The 24242-nt window shown below is 45.9% G+C and overlaps 1 protein-coding gene across 4 annotated transcripts in view; it reads left to right on the plus strand.

Moving 5' to 3' along the window:
- The window catches only part of LOC137541345 (VID27-like protein), a 353729-nt gene that overhangs the window by 276303 nt on the left and 53184 nt on the right, over positions 1-24242 (plus strand). For 3 of the 4 annotated variants that reach the window (XM_068262600.1, XM_068262601.1, XM_068262602.1), the window contains 2 exons: positions 5961-6034; positions 8885-9701. In XM_068262600.1, the coding sequence (XP_068118701.1) occupies positions 9328-9684 (357 nt within the window). In that variant the 5' untranslated portion in view covers positions 5961-6034; positions 8885-9327 and the 3' untranslated portion in view covers positions 9685-9701. Of the gene's footprint in view, positions 1-5960; positions 6035-8884; positions 9702-24242 lie in introns of those variants that run through there. The other variant, XR_011025129.1, reaches the window with a different exon arrangement.

A 24242-nucleotide genomic window follows, 5' to 3' on the forward strand; every position in this document is an offset into this window, starting at 1 on the left:
GGCTGCTGTAGGCTCCACCCACTTTTCTGAATATTAGTCCCAGTCACCCAGTGGCCAACTGTGTCACGTTTGAGAACCCTGCCAATAACAGAATGGCTGAAATCAATCTAACAAATCTGATTGGCTGTTTGTGGCTCCACCCCTTTAGTGAATTTGGACCCCAGTCACCCAATGATTAACTGAATCAGGTTTGAGGCCTCTGCCACTAACAGTATAAGAATGGTAGCATTGTGAATATTCCCCTTGAAAATCAATAGGTGAATTTTGATTGGCTGTTATAGGCTCCACCCACATTTCTGAATATTCATCCCAGTCACCCAGTGGCTAATTGTGTAAAGTTTGGGAACCCTGCCATGTTAAAAATTTAGTTGTTAGCACCGCCCACTTTTTCAAACCTTGACATACAGTCACTCAATTATCAAGTTTATCAGCTTTGGGGTCCTTGGTATCAATACTTTGTATATTCCCATTAAAAAATAAACAAATCTAGCTGTTTGTGTCTCCACCCTCTTTCTGAATTTGGACCCTAGTCACCCAGTGACCAACTGTACTAGGTTTGAGGCATCTGCTTTTAACAGTATAAGAGAATGGTAGCAGATGAAATATTCCCTTTGAAAATCAAAAGGTGAATTTTTATTGGCTGTTGTAGGCTCCACCCACCTTCCAAAATCTTAATCTCAGTCACCCAATGACCAACTGTGCAAAGTTTGAGAACCCTGCCATTAATGGTGTAAGAATGGCTGCAGTTTATATTTCCCCAGTAAAAGTTGTTTTGGCTCCGCCCACTTTTTGTAAGCTTGACACACAGTCACTCAATGACCAAGTTTGTGAGCTTTCAGGTTCCTGGCATCAAAAATGTGTGAATGGAAGCAGTTTATCCACCAAGGAAATCTGATTGGCTGTATGTGGCCCCGCCCCTTTAGTGAATTTGGACCCCAGTCACCCAATGACCGACTGTAGCAAGTTTGAAGCCTCTGCCATTAAAAGTGTAGGAATAGCAGCAGTTTAAATATTCCCCTTGAAAATCAATAGGTGAATTTTGATTGGCTGTTGTAGGCTCCACCCATTTTCTTGAATCTTAATCGCATTCACCCAGTGACCAAGTGTGGCAAGTTTGAGAACCCTGCGATTACCAGTCTAAGAATGGCTGCAGTTTACATTTTCCCATTTTAAAATGAACGGCTGAAATTTGATTGGCTGTTTTATGCCCCGCCCACTTTTCCTGGATTTGTAACCTCAGTCACCAACTGTGCCAAGTGTGCGGACTCTGGCTTAATTACTGTGAGAATGGCAGCCTTTTACATTTTTTCCATTGACTTGAATGGGTGAAATCTGATTTGCTGTTTGTAGCTCCGCCCAGGTGTGCAGGGGGGACGCGAGACCCCCAGAACCTATCATCCCAGGTAGTAAGGGATCTGTATACCAAGTTTCGTTCAAATCGGTCAAGCCGTTTTCGCGTGATCGCGGCACATACACACATACATACATACATACATACATACATACATCCAATTTTATATATATAGATTATAGATTAGACATGGCTGCTCAGTCCTCAACAGTGTTTGGCAGATCAGTACTGAATGCTACTACTGTACAAATGAATAATTAAAATTGTGTGTTTCAGCATACTTTTGTTCCCTCCCTTCATTTCCTAGTTAACTCCCATCTGTGTGATGACATAGGCATAGGGAAAGCGGAAAATTGTTACTTACCTATCCGTAATTTTCCTTTCCCTGTGCCTTCATGTCATCACACAGCCCCCTCCCTTCTTGTTACCTTCGGTGGTTCCGAGGCTGACGAGACTGGGGGGGCAGGGCTAGGCAGATCATTTATAAATGTCAACGTCCTATGGGGTAGAGTGGGCGGAGCATCTACCCATCTGTGTGATGACATGAAGGCACAGGGAAAGGAAAATTACGGATAGGTAAGTAACAATTTTCCGCTATTTGGTTGTTTGTGGCTACGTCCCTTTAGTGAATTTGAGCCCCAGTCACTTAAAGTGGAATATAACTCAGCATTTCAACTTTGCTTTAATAGCTTGCTTACAGCTTAAAAACTATTATGCCTGATTTTTTTTAAGCATAAATTCACTGAATGGGTTAAACATGACATTTAAGTGATGTAATCAGCTAGAATGCCGCTTCTGAGCTGAGCTTTAGATACAAATGTAGGCATTCTGGCATCCCTGGGTCTCCCCCTATGTGCCAGGTAGCCAGATACTGGGATGCGCACAACAATGCCTAGGTTGATCTGCAGATCTATACGTGAGATTCTCTCACCTTGTCATATTCTACATTTAGATTATAGCCTGGACATTCATGCGCACCTTATGGGTATTCTGCCTTATAGTGAGCACTGACCCGACTAACCCCCCCTCCCCCCCGGGTCACCCGCACTGACGATAATGTTTTGTATGCCGTCCTGGTTGTATTTTTACAGTCCAGGTCCGCTACTGCAGCATTCTCCTCCACGCGGTGTGCCCCGGGGGGCTGGGCCATCAATACAAATTAAGGACTCATTCTCTGATCTTTTTAAGCTGTCAACTTTCTGGCTGTTTGTTTTGCGGGCTTGCTCCCCCTGAACCCCCCCCCCCCCCCTCCCCGAGGTGCTCACAACTGTGAAAATGTAATTCGCAGTCCAGGTCCGCCACTGCGGCATTCTGTGGGTCGCATCGGGGGGCGGGGGCCGGGGGACGTCCTGGTATCCTCGGACACTCAGAGGTCTTTATTAGCCACATGTTTAGATTACAGCTACATGGTCCCTTTCTGCCTTGAGATGTTTTAGGCCTATTTTACTCAGTTTGCTATGCATAACCATCCGGTTCTACAGTGGTTTTGACTCCAAATAACTTTATCTAGCTTCTCCTAACCCTCTATGCACCCCCACTGCCACCCAACGAGTGTCATATAGCTGGCACCCTACGGGAGCGCTGAATAGCCGCACAGGAACGCCCGGATGCTCAGACGTGACAGCAGCGGAGTTTCCCTCATTCTGCGCTGCGCTGAATGGCCGTACGGGAGCGCCCGGATGCTGAGACGTGACGGCAGCTGTCACCAAAAAAATCCCAATGTGGGCAGCAGTCTCCAGAAAATCGTAATGTGAGCAGCAGTGACCAGAAAATAATCATAAAGTGGGCAGCAGTCACCAGAAAATCGCAATGTGGGCAGCAGTAACCAGAAAATCGTAATGTGGACAGCAGTTACCAGAAAAATCGCAATGTGGACAGCAGTTACCAGAAAAATCGCAATGTGGGCAGCAGACACCAGAAAAATCGCAATGTGGGCAGCAGTCACCAGAACAAATCGCAATGTGGGCAGCAGTCACCAGAAAATCGTAATGTGGGCAGCAGTCACCAGAACAATCGCAATGTGGGCAGCAGTCACCAGAAAAATCGCAATGTGGGCAGCACATTACTAAGTACTGTTCATAACGTTAAATGCGGCTCTTAATATTGGTGCTTATGGCAGCCCTGGTTTTCACCTGCTCTGCACCTTACCCCCTGCCCTTCCCCTCATATCATGTGCTACAATCCCCCCCCCCCCGCCTACTAATCTAATGGTCCTCTTGTTCCCCTATGTATAGCCAGAATCATTCCAACCCCCCCAAAGTAGGAAACTAAGTGGCCAGCATTACTGACCCTCTTCCCTCACCTTCCCCATATATATTACCCTCCCACAAAGATTGATGTCATTTGAGGCCAGTCCCCCCCCACACACACACACACACTCTCCCCGTGGCTGACATTCTCCCCCTCCCTCCCTGCAATGTGTGTCCCCTACACACCTTTGTATTGTAATGCACAGCAAAGCAGTTTATAATTACATTGCACCTTGTCCAGCGCTGTGCATTGCTCCTCTCCTGCACTTTCATCAGAGCTGCCCAGTGTAGTTTGGTTCCCGAGTTTGTCACATGGCAAGTCAGTCAGGAGCTGCACGAATGTAACTGATAGCAGAGGAGCTCTGATGAAAGCAGAGGAGAGAGCAGGGGAGAGGGATGCACAGCACTAGACGAGGTGTATGCCGGAGATATTATACACCGCTCTGCTGTGCATTCCATTACGAGGAGGACAGACATCGCAGCCTTCAGGAGGAAGCAGGGAGAAGCACGTCAGCCTGAGTGATGGATTATCAGCTGCCCTGCGAGTAGCGCAGCTGTGTAATAAAGCAAGGGAGATGAGATCTCGGCAAGCCTGCACAGCGGCTCGTAGCCACTTTTTATTTAGCAACAGTTCTGTGCTAGGTTTGCTAGTTTCGGCAGAAACGTAGCGATTTCAGACGACCCTCCCCGCTCTTATGACGAGCAAATGGATGTGCGCATGCGCAGTGCTGAAAGTAGCTGTTTCAGACGGATAGCTATTTCAGACGGGACACCGGCACCGGTTCGATTTTTGTTCCAATTGCGCAGTTTTTGGATAGATTGTTGCAGCCCTTGGTGGTGACGCTGGACTCTTATATGAGGGATACCAGTATGTTTCTACAAAAGATCAGGGCCCTTAACATGAGGGGAGAGGATCTCCTATTAGTGACACTAGATGTGGAGAGCCTCTACACCTCCATCCCACATGATGGAGATGTAGAGGCCATTGATTGGTTTCTGATGACACGATTGGATTTATCAAAAGAACAACATTTATTTGCCTTGGAACTGCTCAATGTGGTGCTACGTTGTAACTATTTTTCTTTTCAGAATGAGTTTTTCCTGCAGCTGCGGTGCACGGCGATGGGGTCGAATGTGGCCCCGTCCTATGCCAATTTGTATATGGGTCTGTATGAAGAAGCTTTTATTTACTCTAATAATCTATTCCAGCAACATGCTAAATGCTGGCTTAGATATATTGACTACATTTTTTGTGTGTGGCCGGGGCCACGTTCGACCCTTGACTCCTTTCTGGTGGACCTGTCCCGCAGCTGCAGCAAAATCAAATTGACTTGCAATGCTAACGCAGAACAAGTGACATTTTTAGACACTATAATTAGGAGAGAAGGTGACTCCTTGGTCTCTGATTTATACATTAAGAGTACAGACTGTAACTCTATGCTACACTACGATAGTTTCCATCCATCCCATGTGAAAGATGCCATTCCTAAGGGACAATTGGCCAGATTGTAGAAAATTGTCCCTGCCCCTGACCATTTAAAAAAACGCCAAATTGATATGGAGTTAAAATTTAGACAGAGAGGTTATCCTCAACAGGTTATCCAACAAAAGCTACGCCCAAAAAAGAAATATAACAAACAGTTCCGACTCCCTTTTGTTTCGACCTATAAATGCTTGCAGTGGGGAGATTGGGAGGGGCATTAGGCGTCATTGGCATCTTTTGAGCCAGGCTTTTCCCAATATCCCGGAATTTAGGTATCCTCTCCTGCTTTCTTTTAAAAAAGCCCCCACTATTAGGGATAAGACATTTTATCATGCACCAGAACCATTACAGCCCCCCAAAAAAGAGTAGGAACATATCCCTGTTTTGGCTGCCACTTATGTGGACATATCACCAAAGGTTCAGAATTTACACATCCATCAAAGGGTACTAAATTTAGGATTAAAGATATATATATATACCTGTGAGTCAAGGTATGTGGTGTACTACTTGAAGTGCCCCCATGTGGCTTGGGATATATAGGTATGACTACTCAGAATGTAAGAGATAGGATTTGTTCACATAAGAGTGCAATTAGAAATGGTGATATGAAACAAGCAGTTTCAGCTCATTTTACTGTAATGCATCATAGTGTCTCACAACTGAAAGTGCAGATTATAGATGGGGTCCCTCTGACATGGCGGGGGAAACATAGCAGGTTGAAGGAGTTACTTAGGAGGGAAGCAGGGTTGATCAGGAGGTTGGGGACGTTGGGGGAGGGCGGACTCAACAAAGAATATGATTTGGGGTTCTGTTTTAATATGTCATTTCCAGGTTAATCTGCATGCTCTAATGTTTTTATGTTGCTCTTTTCTTACAGAGCTTTCATATTGCCTGCGCTGGAGGATACTGATTGGAGATGTACCTGATGTAACTTTTGTGGAGGCGGATGGGGTGAGATCTCTACGTCTGTTTTGTGTTTACAGGCGCTCCTGCATTGCCATGGACGCGCAGTCACGGGTCCTCTATTTCACCGCATTGGTTAGTGGCGGTTTTGTTTACATGGGACGTAGATGGAACCCGCCTTCTAGGCGGTGTTGCTCGGTTGGTCGCATTATGAGCTCAAAGCGTACTTAACATGCGTAGAGCTGTATGAGGATTACTGACAGGGTGTGCATGGTGACGTAGGTTACTATGCGAGTCACCTGATCCAGCCTGGACAAATAGGAGAACGGAGGTGGTTCTATGCTGGCGTGGTGCGCCGCAATACTCAGTTATACTGCAGTAGGATTTGAATTTACATATTAGGGATGAAGTTTCCACTCAGGTCCGCCGCAGAGCGCAGGTAATCTGATTGGCTGTAGTTAATTTAAACTGATTGGATGATTTGGTGGATGGACACTATACAGGATCTTCTCAAAAAATTAGCATATTGTGATAAAGTTCATTATTTTCTGTAATGTACTGATAAACATTAGACTTTCATATATTTTAGATTCATTAAACACAACTGAAGTAGTACACGGTGGCTCTGGATGTTTCTACTCCAGACTCAGTCCACTGCTTCTGCAGGTCCCCCAAGGTCTGGAATCGGTCCTTCTCCACAATCTTCCTCAGGGTCCGGTCACCTCTTCTCGTTGTGCAGCGTTTTCTGCCACACTTTTTCCTTTCCACAGACTTCCCACTGAGGTGCCTTGATACAGCACTCTGGGAACAGCCTATTCGTTCAGAAATGTCTTTCTGTGTCTTACCCTCTTGCTTGAGGGTGTCAATGATGGCCTTCTGGACAGCAGTCAGGTCGGCAGTCTTACCCATGATTGCGGTTTTGAGTAATGAACCAGGCTGGGAGTTTTTAAAAGCCTCAGGAATCTTTTGCAGGCGTTTAGAGTTAATTACTTGATTCAGATGATTAGGTTAATAGCTCGTTTAGAGAACCTTTTTTATGATATGCTAATTTTTTGAGATAGGAATTTTGGGTTTTCATGAGCTGTATGCCAAAATCATCAATATTAAACCAATAAAAGGCTTTGAACTACTTCAGTTGTGTGTAATGAATCTAAAATATATGAAAGTCTAAAGTTTATCAGTACATTACAGAAAATAATGAACTTCATCACAATATGCTAATTTTTTGAGAAGATCCTGTATATAGGCTATGTATGTGTGAGTTCACTTGTGGTTGAAACGGCTTGAAGAAGGGCTTAGACCTGAAACAGCGGGCTGTCGCTGTGTTACCACTGTTTTTATGATTCAATAAAGAGCGTTTGTATTTTTGGAAGTGCCAGCCTCCAACGCTTCTTTAACCACTTCACAACTGAGGGGTTTTACCCCTTCAGCATCCGAGCAATTTTCTCCTTTCAGAGCTCCTTACATTCATTCGCCTATAACTTTATCATTACTTATCGCAATGAAATGAACTATATCTTGTTTTTTTCACCACCAATTAGGCTTTCTTTAGGTGGGACATTATGCCAAGAATTATTTTATTCTAAATGTGTTTTAATGAGAAAATAGGAAAACATTTGGAAAAAAAAACATTATTTTTCAGTTTTCCGCCATTATAGTTTTTAAATAATGCATGCTACTATAATTAAAATCCATGTAACTTATATGCCCATTTGTCCCAGTTATTACACCGTTTAAATTATGTCCCTATCACAATGTTTGGCGCCAATATTTTATTTTCAAATAAAGGTGCATTTTTTTCAGTTTGTGTCTATCCCTTATTACAAGCCCATACTTTATAAAGTAACAGTGTTATACCCTCTTGATATAAATATTTAAAGATTTCAATCCCTAAGGTAACTATTTAAGTTTTTTTTTTATTGTAGTTTTTTTTTAATTTATTTTAATATTTCAAAAAAAAATATTGGTAACAATTGGGGAGTATGGGAGTTAATTAGTTAAATGAAAATAGTAAAAATAATGTATTTGTATGTGAAAAAAATGTTTGGGTGTAGTATTACTTTTTGGCCACAAGATGGCCACATTTTTTCTTTAGGCATCCTGCAAGCATCGGAAGGACGCTTGCAGGAAGGGAGGCTGGGAAACTGAGTTTTTTCACAATGATCGCGCTGCTTCTCGTAGAAGCATGCCGATCATTGCGGGGGCAGAGATCAACGAACGGGAATGGATTTTCCCGTTCATTGATCTCCGGTGCGAGCGGGCGGCGGCGTGCACGATCGCGGGAGTGCGAGCGCGGACAGCGTCGGCAGCGGTGGTAGCGGCGGGGGGTGCGTATATCTATGCTCCGGGCGGGGAAGTGAAGTCCAAAGGAGCGTAGATATACTTTACCCGGGCGGCGAAGTGGTTAACAAAAAATAGTTAAATCACAGGCCAGCATCCATTGTGACCTGTGACTGTCATCTGCCCGACCTTATTGATTGATTGCCTCCGACCGTGTGTGACCGACTGTAATTGTCACCCACTGTCTGGCACACAACTTAGTAATTGTGTAGTACACTAGTGATTTATAGTTAGTTGCATACTACTACTACTACCACCCGTTCAGTTAATTTCTACTGTTAGTCTGTGAGTTTATTAGCTTCTGTACTGTGTAATAAATAATAGTTACATCACAGGCCAGCATCCGGTGTGACCTGTGATTGTCATCTGCCCGACCCTTTTGATTGATTATTTTCCGACCGTGTGTGACCGACTGTAATTGTCACCCACTGTCTGGCACACGACTTAGTAATTGTGTAGTACACTAGTGATTTATAGTTAGTTGCGTACTACTACTACCACCCGTTCAGTTAATTTCTACTCTTTTTTTTCTTTTTCTGTCTGTTTTCCCACCACTAGGTGCTGTGCTGTCCCAGTTGTGCACTGGACACAATGTGGGCTTCATGACTGCTGTCCGGAACCTCCTGATCTTGGTGTCTTTATTTACAGCCGTGGTACCAACGCTAAGTACCATGGCCCCATTACATTGCCTGCTGCTACATGTCACTCCTCCTCCTGCTGCTGTATTTATCCTCCTGCTGTCTGTGTTCCCACCGACAGGGTCCACAGAATTATGCGCTGCTGCCATGCGCCACTAGCTATTACGCCACAAATTTAGCTATGCTGGTGTTGAAGATAAAATTTTACAACAGTAGAGTTCTGTTACGGAAAAAAAACATTAAGTTGGGTTCAAGAGGAAAAATATGAACACAAAACAAAAAAAAAGATGGTGGTGGACGGTGAAGAAGAAGAAGAATCAGGTGAAGAATTAGTAGAAGAACCAGGTGAAGAAGAAGAATCAGATGATGAAGAAGAAGAATCAGATGATGAAGAAGAAGAATCAGATGATGAAGAAGAAGAATCAGATGATGAAGAAGAAGAATCAGATGATGAAGAAGAAGAACCAGATGATTATGAAGGAGAAGAAGAGGACAAAGAAGAACCAGGTGAAGAAGAAGATAAAAAAACAATTGAAGATGAACCAGGTGAAGAAGAAGAACTTGAAGAACCAGATGCCAGTGAAGAAGAAGATGATGAAGATGATAGTAATGATTGATGACGAGAAAGAATATGGTAAAACAGAAAAAGAAGACGGTGAAGAAAAAGATGGAGAGAACAAAAAGAGGAAGGTGAAGGCGGTGAAGAAAAATAATGCATAAAGAAATGCAGAATAAAAGTTTTCCATCACATTTTTTTTTTAATTACACCTATTTAATTTCCCTTTAAAAAAAAAAAATTCGCTAACACAAATTTTTTCCCGAATTTTGTTACCGAACGTGAACCGAATTCGAATTCAAATTGAATTTGGTGATCGCGATCGAATTCAAATCCGAATTTGCCCCGGACCTGAATTCGAATGTACCCGAATCGAATTTTGGTACAGATTCGAGGAGCCCTGCTGGGGGACCGTTACATTGTAAATACAGATGGCTGAAGTTTACATTTGTTTTAGTAGCAGAAATGTACACTGGTCTGGCCATCACATGCATCTCAGAATGGTGAGTCACTAAGGATGAGTGAGAATGTTTCTGGCAATCTTGCAGAAATGACATTGATGTTTGGATGGTTCAACGATATTTCAGAAAAACAGCCTTGCTCCTCCACACACCCGCCTCACACATCGCTTTCCACTGCCAGACTCACTCTAAACTATAGCAAGCCATGGCAGCAGTGGCATAGCAGTAGGGGGAGCAGAGGTTGTGACAGCAAGTTAGACCAGAGGGGCCCACTGGGGGCCCTCCCTCAGTTGCAGTATTAGCTTTACAATGGCGCTATGCTGGTAATGATCACTTCTAAATGTGCTTTGAATAGTGGTAATCATTAACAAACTGTTCGCCTTCTCTGCTTACACCTCTCATATGGTGGATGTTCTTGGCAGGTTTTGTTGCGCCATATGAATTATGTATACAATGCTTGGGAGGCCCAATGTAAAACTGACACTGGGTCCTAAAGCTTCTTAGCTATGCCACTGCAAGGCAAAGAATTTTTAAATGCGCCGCTGGGGCTCTCCATTGGTCCTTTAACAGACCGAGGAGGATTCCCATTGGTCTGTTAAGGGACCAGTGGGCAGATTCTGTAAGATGGATTGGAAAATGATTGTACGTCGGTGGAGAAACCTGATTCCAGGGATGCTCGGGTAGTGCTTTTTATTACCCGGATCCGGGTACCCAGATATCCGAATCTGACCTTGCGGATATCCGGATCCGATCCGGATATCCGACCAAATTACCCGCGGGTACCTGACCTATTCGGGTATCCGGATAGAAAACCCGGAAGTGCCCTTTGAATAGCTTTAAAATGGTTTTTAGGGTAAATGATGCATGTAGCATCATGGTTTTTTTAAAGGGAAATACTAATAAATTATTTGGTGGACATAAAATGAAAAAAATAAAAGAATAAAAAAAATAAAGCTGTCAATTAACATCAGGACTAGCTTCCAGACAGCAGTTGTGCAGCCCACATTGTATCCAAAACCCAATCGCACAACTGGGACATGACAGTTTTCAGCTTTGACATCGCCAAAAAATGAATGCTATTGTAGTGGGCTAGTGGTGTGATAGCTGCTGGCAGGCTATTGTATTTGTAGTGGCGTAATAGCTGGTGGCAGCAGATGATGCAGTTTAGTGTGGACCCTGGTGTTGGTGGGTACCACAGACAGGAGCAGCAGGATAAGTAGGTCGATGCAGCTGTTGGAGTGGCGTAGTAGCTGGTGGCAGCAGAAGAAATAGTTGTGTGGACCCTGGTGTTGGTGCAGGGATGGATCTAGACCAAGTTGCGCCTGGGGCAAGGTCAGGTTTTGGCGCCTAAAGGTCAGGTTTTGGCACCTAAACTGCTATTCCCCATCCAGTTTTGGCGCCTAAAGGTCAGGTTTTGACGCCTAAACTGCCATTCCTATCCAAGTTTTGCCGCCTTTTTAAGAATTTAACAAACTGCGCCTGGGGCAAGAGACCCGTCTGCCCCCCCCCCCCCCCCCCTAGATCCGTCCCTGTGAGAATCCGCTCAGCGCAGGCAGGCAGTCTTTTGACCATTGTTTAGGTTTGCTTGCTGCAGGACTCTGGAAAGGAGACCTTCTGTCAGTTGTGCAGCTTGTGTTGCTGAGGGATTTGCATACATTAGTCATGCAAATCCGTTACCTGCCTTCTTTTGATGACTGGCACTATAAAAGCATTCTGCTCCCAGAATGCTTTGCTGGACATTTCCCTTCCATGGTCTGTTCCTGATGGACACTGCTGGAGTGTCAGCCATTGCTATCTAGTATAGTTAATTCCTGGGGGTTGCTTTAGGCTCCCCTTCTAGTCCAGTCAGGTTGTATTATCTGTTTTCACAGAAAAAAATCTGTTTTGCCTGTTCCGTCTGTCTTGTGTTTGGATCGTACAAGCCCTAGCGTTAGCGGCTGTGGATCCTTCTGATTGAGTCTGGAGTGTAGGTTGGAACAGCGGTTGTTTCTGCCTACCTCATCTGTTCTGTCTGCCGTGTGTTTGGATCGCCCTAGCGCTAGTGCTGGGGATCCTTCTGTTCTGTCTCCTGGGATCGCGCTAGCCACTTTTCGCTAGCGCTGGGGATCCTTCTGTTCTGTCTTCTGGGATCGCGCTAGCCACTTTTCGCTAGCGCTGGGGATCCTTCTGTTCTGCTATTCTGTCTCCTGGGATCGCGCTAGCCACTTTTCGCTAGCGCTGGGGATCCTTCTGTTCTGTCTCCTGGGATCGCGCTAGCTACTTTTCGCTAGCGCTGGGGATCCTTCTGTTCTGTCTTCTGGGATCGCGCTAGCCACTTTTCGCTAGCGCTGGGGATCCTTCTGTCGCTTGTCCCTGTTTTCGTGTGTCTGTCTTGTCTGCTGCGATTGCTGGAGGCTCGGTGAGGTAACCGTTAAGCAAGCGCTCGCGTCCTCTGTTTCATGTTTGTCTGTTAATGGTTAGTTAGGCGTGCTTGTCTCTATTGTGCTTATCACGTGGAGACCGCGCATAACCGCGTGCACTGTTGCGAATGAGTGCGGTGTTCGCGGTTAGCTAGCGTTTGTTATTTTCCGTATTTCCTTATTGTATTATTTGCTGTGCCTTTGCTACTCTCGTGCTCCGCCTTGCTGTACCTTGTGTCACATCTGGCGATCGCACCTCTCGCGATCGCGTTTCTGCTTCTTATCTGCTGTGGTGTGTGCACAGTCGCGAGTTGGCGACTAATTTTATGCACACACACACAATCTGTCTCTGTGCTCACTCTCAATCGCTTCTCTTGCGATTGCGTTTCTTCCCTTCGTACAATTCCTGTCTGGCGTGTGTGGTAGGGCAGAGGAGCTGTTCCTCTGCACTCCACAGCTCCACCTGCCGACAGGAATTTCCCTCTGCAGGTGCATAGCACCTAGCCTGGGTGTCCTCAATTATACGCTTGTGGAGGAAATCCGCCGCGTCAGCGCACGTCTGGTGCGCTGACCACGGAGACGATTCCGCAATCGTTACAGAATGTCCAGCCAAACCAAAATTCCCAGGGCAGAGGGAACCTTCGATTTTGTTCAGATGTCATTGCCTGAGGCAAAGGCATATGTGGATCCTATTATAGGTAGGATCGCACACTACATTAAAGCAGTTAAAAAGTCTGTCCTCGTTCCTGACCCCAACCCATATGGAGATTACCTAGATACTGGGTTGTTTGAACCGCCATTTGCCTCATGGGAGATTGGGGCCTTGTTGGAAGAGTTTGATTTCGATTGGAAAGCCTTTTGCGATTTTTATATCGCAAAGAGCGCGGATGACCTGAATGATTGTCTCGACTCTATGTACCTTTTGATCGATTCTGATGACTGTGATGAGTGTGATGTGGATCTGGTGATTTATGTGTGGCAGACTATTTTGGACGAATTGCACACACACCAACCAATTATTTCCAATAAAGAGACACTATTGTCACATGATTATTCCTGTCTTTCTGGGGTAAAGCAAGTGAGTTTGGACACTGTGCGACCTGAAATGAATGGGTGTGCCTCGACTGTGGACACCTGCATGAATTCTGATGGAGTTTCTCCCGTTTGTTTAGAGGTTAAATCTGTGCGATCTGATGCCGGTTTCTCAGATGTTCCTGTCGATTGTGATCGGCGTGAGTGTGTCAGGTTTGTCAATGATTTGTGTGATCCCTTGTCATGTAAAAACAGATCTTCTTTTCTCAGTACTACTTTAAGATCCTCCATCTATGATCTTGCTATGGGGAAAATTCCCAAACTATGCAGTTTCAAGAGTAAAATTAATATGATTCCTCATGTTGTTGTCACAACTTCCCCTAGCATGGTTCAGTATGAATGCTAAGACCTAGTCAGGTGTGAATGGGAGCCCCCGTTCCAGAAAAAACAGCTTGAAGCGTTGGCGTATGAATTGGAGAACGATTCAGAGTCATTTTGTGAGTACTACATTGCCAGAAGTGAATCTGTCTTGAGAGCATGTATAAGTTATGCTTCCGCCTTAAGAGAAAAAAAGGGGTGTGAATTTGACTTTGTGAGTCCACTGATTTGTATGTGGAAAATAATTCTGAATGAATTACGTGTACGTCATTCAGGTGACGTTTGTAAAGGTACATTGTCAGCTGGCGTTTCTGAGATCCAGCAATCCAGCCTGGAGACCTCAGAATCCCTGTCTTTGGAGTGTTCGGTTTCGCAACCTAAAGCGATTGCGGATTCGCAAATTTTGCGTTCTGTCTCCTCGCATTCGACATCGTTAGCCGAGTCTAAGAATGAGACAGCAGTTTGGTTTTGTGAACCTGATACTGAAGCACCTTTGCTCTGTCCAGAGAAGATGTCTCTGAGCCTGCCCTGTATCATGAATAAAGACATTATGTCCACTCGCATTGACATTTGCGAGTCTGATTCTGAAGTAAGTACTGACTCTCCACCCAGTAATCTGGATGAGCCAATATTACCTTGTTTAAAATCTCCTGCAGTGTCCCTAGAGGCTCGTCTAGGTATTGCAACCATTGTTACCTGTTTCTCTGCTATTTTGGAATTGCAGTCTGGTTTGACTGCTATGGAGGAATTTCCCTGCAGTGAAACGAAACTCAGAAAGCCAGAGTTAGTTTCACTAGATATTTCTGTGTATCCCTGTCCTGATGATGAAATTCAGTCTCAGTTTATGGTGGAACCTTCCCTGGGACATCTGCCCGGTTCACAAAATAAAGTTCAAGCCTTGCCCTGTAACATGGATAGTTCAGAATCCTTCTTAGGAAACTTGAAAAAGGATGTTCCTGAGGTCCTGTCTGACCTCCTGGAGATCTCCGAGTTCCTCCCAAAGGGTGCAGAACTTGTAGGAGACGTCTCCTGCCCCCCAAGTCCTTCTGAGGTGTTGCCCACTTCAGTAGGCATTGCTGCCTTGCTGGCTACCTTTTCAACTCTGATGGAGCTTCACGCCTGTGTAGTCAATGATGATATTATTGTCACAGAAATTTCTGAATTTGTATCCGAGTCTTCTTTTGAAAGTCCAGTGCCTGTGACCTCCACTCATGATGTTTCTCTGCCCGGTACTGGTTTTGGTCTTGACGTGCCGGACTCTGAGGTTGGCAGTTCCCCGACATGTCCTGAGGTTTCTCCTGTGCTGGTGTACCCCAGTGTGCTCTGTGACCCAGAAAGCCCAAGTGTGCCTCGGTTACCAGCGTACTCAGATGCTTCCTCGGTGGAGACATGCTCTGATATGGCCTGCCTGCTTGCATGCCCAGAAGTGGTCCCTGAAAGTCTTGATCTTGATGGGTGTCCTCGTAATTTTGAATCCGGAATTGTCATTGGTTCCATGGGGGTTCTTGGTAATTCTCCATGTGAGCCTAGTGATTGTTCTACCCTCTTGGGATCTCTGTGGAGCTTCAAAAGGTTCTGGGAGATTCCGGGAGAGATTTTGCTTGGTACCCTGGATAAGATCAACGGTGGCTTTTGTGTTGTAAGGCCTAGTTTCTCAACATGCGGTACGCGTACCCCAGGGGGTACTTCTGATGGTTCCAGGGGGTACTCAGGCTTGAGATACTTGATCAATAGTAACAAATTTAGAGTTTTAGAAAATTATAAATCCTATATAAACACCAAATTAGTATTTTTTTCTAATTAAAATCAACAGTAAATGCTTGGAAATTGTTTAGAACCAATTATCATGTACTACGATTAAATATGTATTTGTTAAGGGGTACTTGTGATAATATTTACTATGCCAGGGGGTACTTGGTGAGTACAGGGTTTTATAAGGGGTACATACCAATAAAATGTTGAGAAACACTGTTGTAAGGGACACTTCGAACAGGTATTGTGGCAGGTTTGGTATTTTCGGACGCTCCTTGGAAGGTGGTGGGTATTGTCTGGAGGGTGTTGATGGCTTCTTCTCTGGCGTTCACAGTCCTGATGGGTGTTATACTGAGACTGGTAGTACTGATGGGCATGTTTCGGTGGCTTCTGTTTCCGATGAGGTCGGTTTCGGGTGGACTGACTCTGGAATTGGACCTTGTCGGGCTGCCCCGACCTTCATGAGTCTTCTGTTAGAGTGGTTTGGAGATATCAGTTTTGAGGGTCGTCTGGAATTCGACCCTAGGAGGGGGGGTACTGTGAGAATCCGCTCAGCTGCCTGTGCAGGCAGGCAGCCTTTTGACCATTGTTTAGATTTGCTTGCTGCAGGACTCTGGAAAGGAGACCTTCTGTCAGTTGTGCAGCTTGTGTTGCTGAGGGATTTGCATACATTAGTCCAGCAAATCCGTTACCTGCCTTCTTTTGATGACTGGCACTATAAAAGCATTCTGCTCCCAGAATGCTTTGCTGGACATTTCCCTTCCATGGTCTGTTCCTGATGGACACTGCTGGAGTGTCAGCCATTGCTATCTAGTATAGTTAATTCCTGGGGGTTGCTTTAGGCTCCCCTTCTAGTCCAGTCAGGTTGTATTATCTGTTTTACCTGTTCCGTCTGTCTTGTGTTTGGATCGTACAAGCCCTAGCGTTAGCGGCTGTGGATCCTTCTGATTGAGTCTGGAGTGTAGGTTGGAACAGCGGTTGTTTCTGCCTACCTCATCTGTTCTGTCTGCCGTGTGTTTGGATCGCCCTAGCGCTAGTGCTGGGGATCCTTCTGTTCTGTCTCCTGGGATCGCGCTAGCCACTTTTCGCTAGCGCTGGGGATCCTTCTGTTCTGTCTTCTGGGATCGCGCTAGCCACTTTTCGCTAGCGCTGGGGATCCTTCTGTTCTGCTATTCTGTCTCCTGGGATCGCGCTAGCCACTTTTCGCTAGCGCTGGGGATCCTTCTGTTCTGTCTTCTGGGATCGCGCTAGCCACTTTTCGCTAGCGCTGGGGATCCTTCTGTTCTGCTACTCTGTCTCCTGGGATCGCGCTAGCTACTTTTCGCTAGCGCTGGGAATCCTTCTGTTCTGTCTTCTGGGATCGCGCTAGCCACTTTTCGCTAGCGCTGGGGATCCTTCTGTCGCTTGTCCCTGTTTTCGTGTGTCTGTCTTGTCTGCTGCGCTTGCTGGAGGCTCGGTGAGGTAACCGTTAAGCAAGCGCTCGCGTCCTCTGTTTCATGTTTGTCTGTTAATGGTTAGTTAGGCGTGCTTGTCTCTATTGTGCTTATCACGTGGAGACCGCGCATAACCGCGTGCACTGTTGCGAATGAGTGCGGTGTTCGCGGTTAGCTAGCGTTTGTTATTTTCCGTATTTCCTTATTGTATTATTTGCTGTGCCTTTGCTACTCTCGTGCTCCGCCTTGCTGTACCTTGTGTCACGTCTGGCGATCGCACCTCTCGCGATCGCGTTCCTGCTTCTTATCTGCTGTGGTGTGTGCACAGTCGCGAGTTGGCGACTAATTTTATGCACACACACACAATCTGTCTCTGTGCTCACTCTCAATCGCTTCTCTTGCGATTGCGTTTCTTCCCTTCGTACAATTCCTGTCTGGCGTGTGTGGTAGGGCAGAGGAGCTGTTCCTCTGCACTCCACAGCTCCACCTGCCGACAGGAATTTCCCTCTGCAGGTGCATAGCACCTAGCCTGGGTGTCCTCAATTATACGCTTGTGGAGGAAATCCGCCGCGTCAGCGCACGTCTGGTGCGCTGACCACGGAGACGATTCCGCAATCGTTACAGTCCCTGTGTTGGTGGGTACCACAGACAGGAGCAGCAGGATGAGTAGGTCGATGCAGCTGTTGGAGTGGCGTAGTAGCTGGTGGCAGCAGAAGAAATAGTTGTGTGGACCCTGGTGTTGGTGGGTACCACAGACAGGAGCAGCAGGATAAGTAGGTCGATGCAGCTGTTGGAGTGGCGTAGTAGCTGGTGGCAGCAGAAGAAATAGTTGTGTGGACACTGGTGTTGGTGGGTACCACAGACAGGAGCAGCAGGATAAGTAGGTCGATGCAGCTGTTGGAGTGGCGTTGTAGCTGGTGGCAGCAGAATAAATAGTTGTGTGGACCCTGGTGTTGGTGGGTACCACAGACAGGAGCAGCAGGATAAGTAAGTCGATGCAGCTGTTGGAGTGGCATAGTAGCTGGTGGCAGCAGAATAAATAGTTGTGTGGACCCTGGTGTTGGTGGGTACCTCAGACAGGAGCAGCAGGAGCAGCAGGATGAGTAGGTCGATGCAGCTGTTGGAGTGGCATATTAGCTGGTGGCAGCAGAAGAAATAGTTGTGTGGACCCTGGTGTTGGTGGGTACCACAGACAGGAGCAGCAGGATAAGTAGGTCGATGCAGCTGTTGGAGTGGCGTAGTAGCTGGTGGCAGCAGAAGAAATAGTTGTGTGGACCCTGGTGTTGGTGGGTACCACAGACAGGAACAGCAGGAGCAGCAGGATAAGTAAGTCGATGCAGCTGTTGGAGTGGCGTAGTAGCTGGTGGCAGCAGTAGAAATAGTTGTGTGGACCCTGGTGTTGGTGGGTACCACAGACAGGAGCAGCAGGATGAGTAGGTTGATGCAGCCCCCCCCCCCACAACTCGGACAGTACAGACACATACCCAAAAAAATTACACATTAATAGTGTTCATATTATAGTTCACCATGGCACTTGGGTACCACGGCAAGTTCAAAAATTAGAAGAGTTTCCAGTCAGGAAGCGGTCGTACTGCCTCAGTTGGGGCCTCCCCACAACTCAGACAGCACAGACACATCCCAAAAAAATTACACATTAATAGTGTTTAACATGGCACCTAGTGTGTTGGTAGTGTACCACAGCTGTCAACATTTTTTGAAGCAGGCTTATGCGGAGCCTGGAGGTTGTGGTGGTAGAGGGTGGTAGTAAGGCAGACATAGTGCGATTTTCAGCCGCTTCATTTCCCCCTCTTGCCAACAACAGGGGCCAGGAATTCACTGACCACCCAAGCCTGGTTTATTTTAAGAAACGTCAGTCTGTCCACAGACTGGGTGGACAGTAGTGTTGGGCGAACAGTGTTCGCCACTGTTCGGGTTCTGCAGAACATCACCCTGTTCGGGTGATGTTCGAGTTCGGCCGAACACCTGATGGTGCTCGGCCAAACTGTTCGGCCATATGGCCGAACTAAGAGCGCATGGCCGAACGTTCCCCGAACGTTCGGCTAGCGCTGTGATTGGCCGAACGGGTCACGTGGTTCGGACCCGAACGCGCTCTGATTGGCCGAACGGTCACGTGGTTCGGGTAAATAAATACCCGAACCACGTCATTTCTCCGCCATTTCTCTGTGGGTTTAGCTTTGGGTAGGCAGGCAGGGTAGTTCGCTCTCCAGCCACGCTAGCCAGGGTCCCCCCAGTCATTGTGTGTCGCTGCTGGGAACAGTAGTACACCGCTCGCTCAGCCACACTATATATAGCATTGTTTACTGCCACTGTGTACCTCGCTCAGCCACACTATATATAGCATTGTTTACTGCCACTCTGTGTACACGGCTCAGCCAGACTATATAGCATTGTGTGTACTGCCACTGTGTACCTCGCTCAGCCACGCTATATATACCATTGTGTTTACTGCCACTCTGTGTACACCGCTCAGCCAGACTATATAGCATTGTGTGTACTGCCACTCTGTGTACACCGCTCAGCCAGACTATATAGCATTGTGTGTACTGCCACTCTGTGTACACCGCTCAGCCAGACTATATAGCATTGTGTGTACTGCCACTCTGTGTACACCGCTCAGCCAGACTATATAGCATTGTTTACTGCCACTCTGTGTACACCGCTCAGCCAGACTATATAGCATTGTTTACTGCCACTCTGTGTACACCGCTCAGCCAGACTATATAGCATTGTGTGTACTGCCACTCTGTGTACACCGCTCAGCCAGACTATATAGCTCCTGTTCCATCACGTGTGCTGCTGCTGCTGCTGGGTTAGCGTTGCCGGTCCCTGTTTATGGAACCTCTTATCTTTATTACATTTATGACTGCATGGCGGTACAAAGCATGCTATCCGCACGCTTTTTGTCCTCATGCAAGGCCTGGGTTGTTGTGTCTCAAAAAACATGGCCTTCTCCTCCTGCGCCTGCTCCTGTTCCATCACGTCTGCTGCTGCTGGGTTAGCGTTGCCGCGTGGTCCCTGTTTATTGAACCACTTATCTTTATTACATTTATGACTGCATGGCGGTACAAAGCATGCTATCCGCACGCTTCTTGTCCTCATGCAAGGCCTGGGTTGTTGTGTCTCACAAAGCGTGGCCTTCTCCTCCTGCGCCTCCTCCTGTTCCATCACGTCTGCTGCTGCTGGGTTAGCGTTGCCGCGTGGTCCCTGTTTATTGAACCACTTATCTTTATTACATTTATGACTGCATGGCGGTACAAAGCATGCTATCCGCACGCTTCTTGTCCTCATGCAAGGCCTGGGTTGTTGTGTCTCAAAGCGTGGCCTTCTCCTCCTGCGCCTCCTCCTGTTCCATCACGTGTGCTGCTGCTGCTTCTGGGTTAGCGTTGCCGGTCCCTGTTTATGGAACCTCTTATCTTTATTACATTTATGACTGCATGGCGGTACAAAGCATGCTATCCGCACGCTTCTTGTCCTCATGCAAGGCCTGGGTTGTTGTGTCTCACAAAGCGTGGCCTTCTCCTCCTGCGCCTCCTCCTGTTCCATCACGTCTGCTGCTGCTGGGTTAGCGTTGCCGCGTGGTCCCTGTTTATGGAACCTCTTATCTTTATTACATTTATGACTGCATGGCGGTACAAAGCATGCTATCCGCACGCTTCTTGTCCTCATGCAAGGCCTGGGTTGTTGTGTCTCACAAAGCGTGGCCTTCTCCTCCTGCGCCTCCTCCTGTTCCATCACGTCTGCTGCTGCTGGGTTAGCGTTGCCGCGTGGTCCCTGTTTATTGAACCACTTATCTTTATTACATTTATGACTGCATGGCGGTACAAAGCATGCTATCCGCACGCTTCTTGTCCTCATGCAAGGCCTGGGTTGTTGTGTCTCAAAGCGTGGCCTTCTCCTCCTGCGCCTCCTCCTGTTCCATCACGTGTGCTGCTGCTGGTGCTGGGTTAGCGTTACCGGTCCCTTTTCCTGGAACCTCTTCTCTGTATTACATTTATGACTGCATGGCGAAAAAAAGCATGTTACCTGTGCAAAGAAACATGACATTTTCCCTTTTTTTTTTTTTTTTTTTTTTTTTTTTTTAATATTTTGTTTGATTCGATTTATAATAGCGCATGTATTGAATGGTCTAAAATTATGAATATGTATAAATAAATACTTAAGCAGACTATGATGCAAAGTTGGCCCAAGCAAAAGAGCATGCTGATGAAGCTGATTTTATATAGCTCGGGCCCCGTTATGAAACGGAATAAGCTGATTGTCTGTAAAAAAAAAAAAAAAGGAAAAAGGGAGAGAAAAAAAAAAAAAAAAAAAAAAAAAAAAAAAGAAACATGACATTTTCCACATTTAAAAGACAGTTTTTCCTTTGAAACTTTACAATCAATTTTCTCAAAAACTATAAGCTCTTTTTCAAATATTTTTTTTCCTCTTGTACCCACTCCCAAGGTGCACATACCCTGCTAATTTGGGGTATGTAGCATGTAAGGAAGCTTTACAAAGCACGAAAGTTCGGGTCCCCATTGACTTCCATTATGTTCGGAGTTCGGCGCGAACACCCGAACATCGCGGCGATGTTCGGCGAACGTTCGCGAACCCGAACATCTAGGTGTTCGCCCAACACTAGTGGACAGACGAGAACGCTTCTCTGTTACCACACCACCGGCCGCGCTGAAGCACCTTTCGGACAGCACGCTGGAAGGGGGGCAAGCAAGGACTTCCAGGGCGTACTGCGCCAGCTCACTCCAAATTTCCAGGTGCTGGACTGTTTTGCCTCACGGGAAGGGTTTTTAAACCCTCTAACTTCGCTCACCACTGTAGTGGGTAAAAAGAATTGTAGCAAAACATGAGGAAAGGTTCAATAGTAATATTTATTGAGCTACAATCCTGTTATAATAATTATCTAGGCTTGCAGAATCCTAGTTACATTGTATTTGAGTAATTAGTGAACATCAATATTATTTCTTACGAAGTATTGCAGCATCACCCAGAGAAGATCGGGGGACCTCAGCGACCTCGGAGGGGAAATACTTGGCTACACCAACAGACAGCATGTCTGCTTTATTCAAGGTCTTGTGCGCTCCTCTCTACCACTAAACACTGTATCCACGTTCTCTTAGTATAATTACTCACACCAAGTTGGGTCGCTAAATACCTAATTGAGTGTATACCTCAATAGACAATTAAACTGGGATCTGTGGTATAGCGCTCAACAACCATACATTTCTATATACACATAAAGCAGTCCATAATATTGCAAAACATGATGCTAAAATTAAGAGTCCAAGTATGAAAGTCCAACATTCATCAGATCTTCTTTGCACATTTATGGTAAACTGTATACGCTCACCAGATCTATGGGCCAACCTATATTGATCGGCAATCACGCTTGTGACACTCTGTCAGTATTCCCATACGACCAGGCTGCTCCAATCACGTATCCTCAATTTTCAGAACATGGAAACAAAGCATACAACCATAGGGTAATACTGTTTAGCACTTTGATTCACCACTCCCTTTATAAACTGTTTCTCCAGTGGTTCCCTGAGTTTTAAAAATCACCCAGTGATACTTCCACCGTATTTCAACAAAGCCTCTCACCGTATGCCTCTGCTGACCCAGCACAGACCAGCCAAAAAACGCTTGTTGATAGTAGTAACAATTGCTGTACCATACACCCGAATCTTCCCCTAGGACTCAAGCAGGGCCACACATGGTGTAATACCGTTTATTTAAATATTAAAAGATTAAAAAGTGCACTCACAATGTTGTAGGTTTTAAATGCTCATATCAAACATCAAACAGCCGGCTAGCGTCTCCTTCACTCCGTAGGCTCCGCCCAACTAGTTTCGTCAAAAGACTCATCAGGGGCATGGCCTATCGGAGCAGGAGACGTCACTAAAATACACCATTCTAATCACATGATCCATCACATGACGCGGACCTTCCGCCCACCTCAGCGTCTCCCATTCATCTTCATCTGCCGCCTTTCATTGATGCGGCGCTGTACTGCAAAATACTACAATGCCCATAATCCCTAGCTAGTCTCCGCTGTTTTCTAATGCCACTAAGGAAATACTACATTACCCATACTCCTACTGGTCGTCCCCGCCTACCTCTACCTAGCCTATTCTATAACGGAGATCCATGCTAACACGGAAATAGACCACCCGCATCTCCCTAATATGGAATTTAAAAAATTGACCTATTACAGCGTGGCCACAAATATCCCTGAGGTAGATACATGAATCTAAATGATAGTTAAATTAAATTTGATTTAAAAACTAACAATTTAAGATTGAACATTAAAATTAAAATTAGTGCTACAGGGGCATATATCTATCTTACATTCCGGCATTTGTTAAAGGGACAATCCCCGCAGCAAGGTACTTGCTATACAGGGCAGACAAAAACCCCCCTCTCTGAACACAAGAATCATGATTGACGCATCAGTGTTGACATTAAACCATAATACCTCCCCTTACTATTCAACCTCCCTCCGATATCCCACAAACTAAACACAATACCCCAAAAACAATATCACAATACCCCAGTATGACCTTCCAATTATTATGACCCTTCTCTGCCAATGCTACACAATGAAATCAGTGGATTCCTCCCCTTAAAATACCAATCACCTAGTCATCAGCAATGAAGCAGTTGATGTCCAATTCTACATTAAGGCCTCTAGGGGTCAAGGTTTTTAATTCATATATCCATCTCGTCTCCAATTTTGAGATTTCCCTAACTTTATGGCAACCCCTCCATCTAGTTGTCAATTTTTGTAACCCACAAAATTGCAACAGTTTGGCATCTTGCCCATGCTTTTCTGCAAAGTGTCTAGAGACACTGTGTCCTCTAACTCCATTGGTGATATTGTTGATATGTTCACCAATGCGCTTCTTAAGCGCTCTTTTAGTCCTTCCCACATACTGCAGCCCGCATGGGCACCACAAACAGTAAACCACATGCGTGCTGCAGCAGTGGATGAACTCTCTTATCTTATAGTTTTTACTTGTCTGAAATGACATAACCTCCCTTAATCTAACCCCCTGTGCTCGTTCACACCCAACACATTGTCGACATGGGAAAAAACCCACGTTGCCCCACATGTCAGTTTGGTTGTTAACCAAGGGTCCTTCCACATAAGTTTTTACCAAGCTTTGTTGCAGATTTTTTGCTCGCCTGTATATAAACCTAGGGGAATAAGGTAAAACTGCCCCCAGTACGGGGTCATTTCTCAATAATCCCC

The sequence above is a fragment of the Hyperolius riggenbachi genome, chromosome 12 (genome assembly GCF_040937935.1).
Source record: "Hyperolius riggenbachi isolate aHypRig1 chromosome 12, aHypRig1.pri, whole genome shotgun sequence".
Lineage (NCBI taxonomy): Eukaryota > Metazoa > Chordata > Amphibia > Anura > Hyperoliidae > Hyperolius > Hyperolius riggenbachi.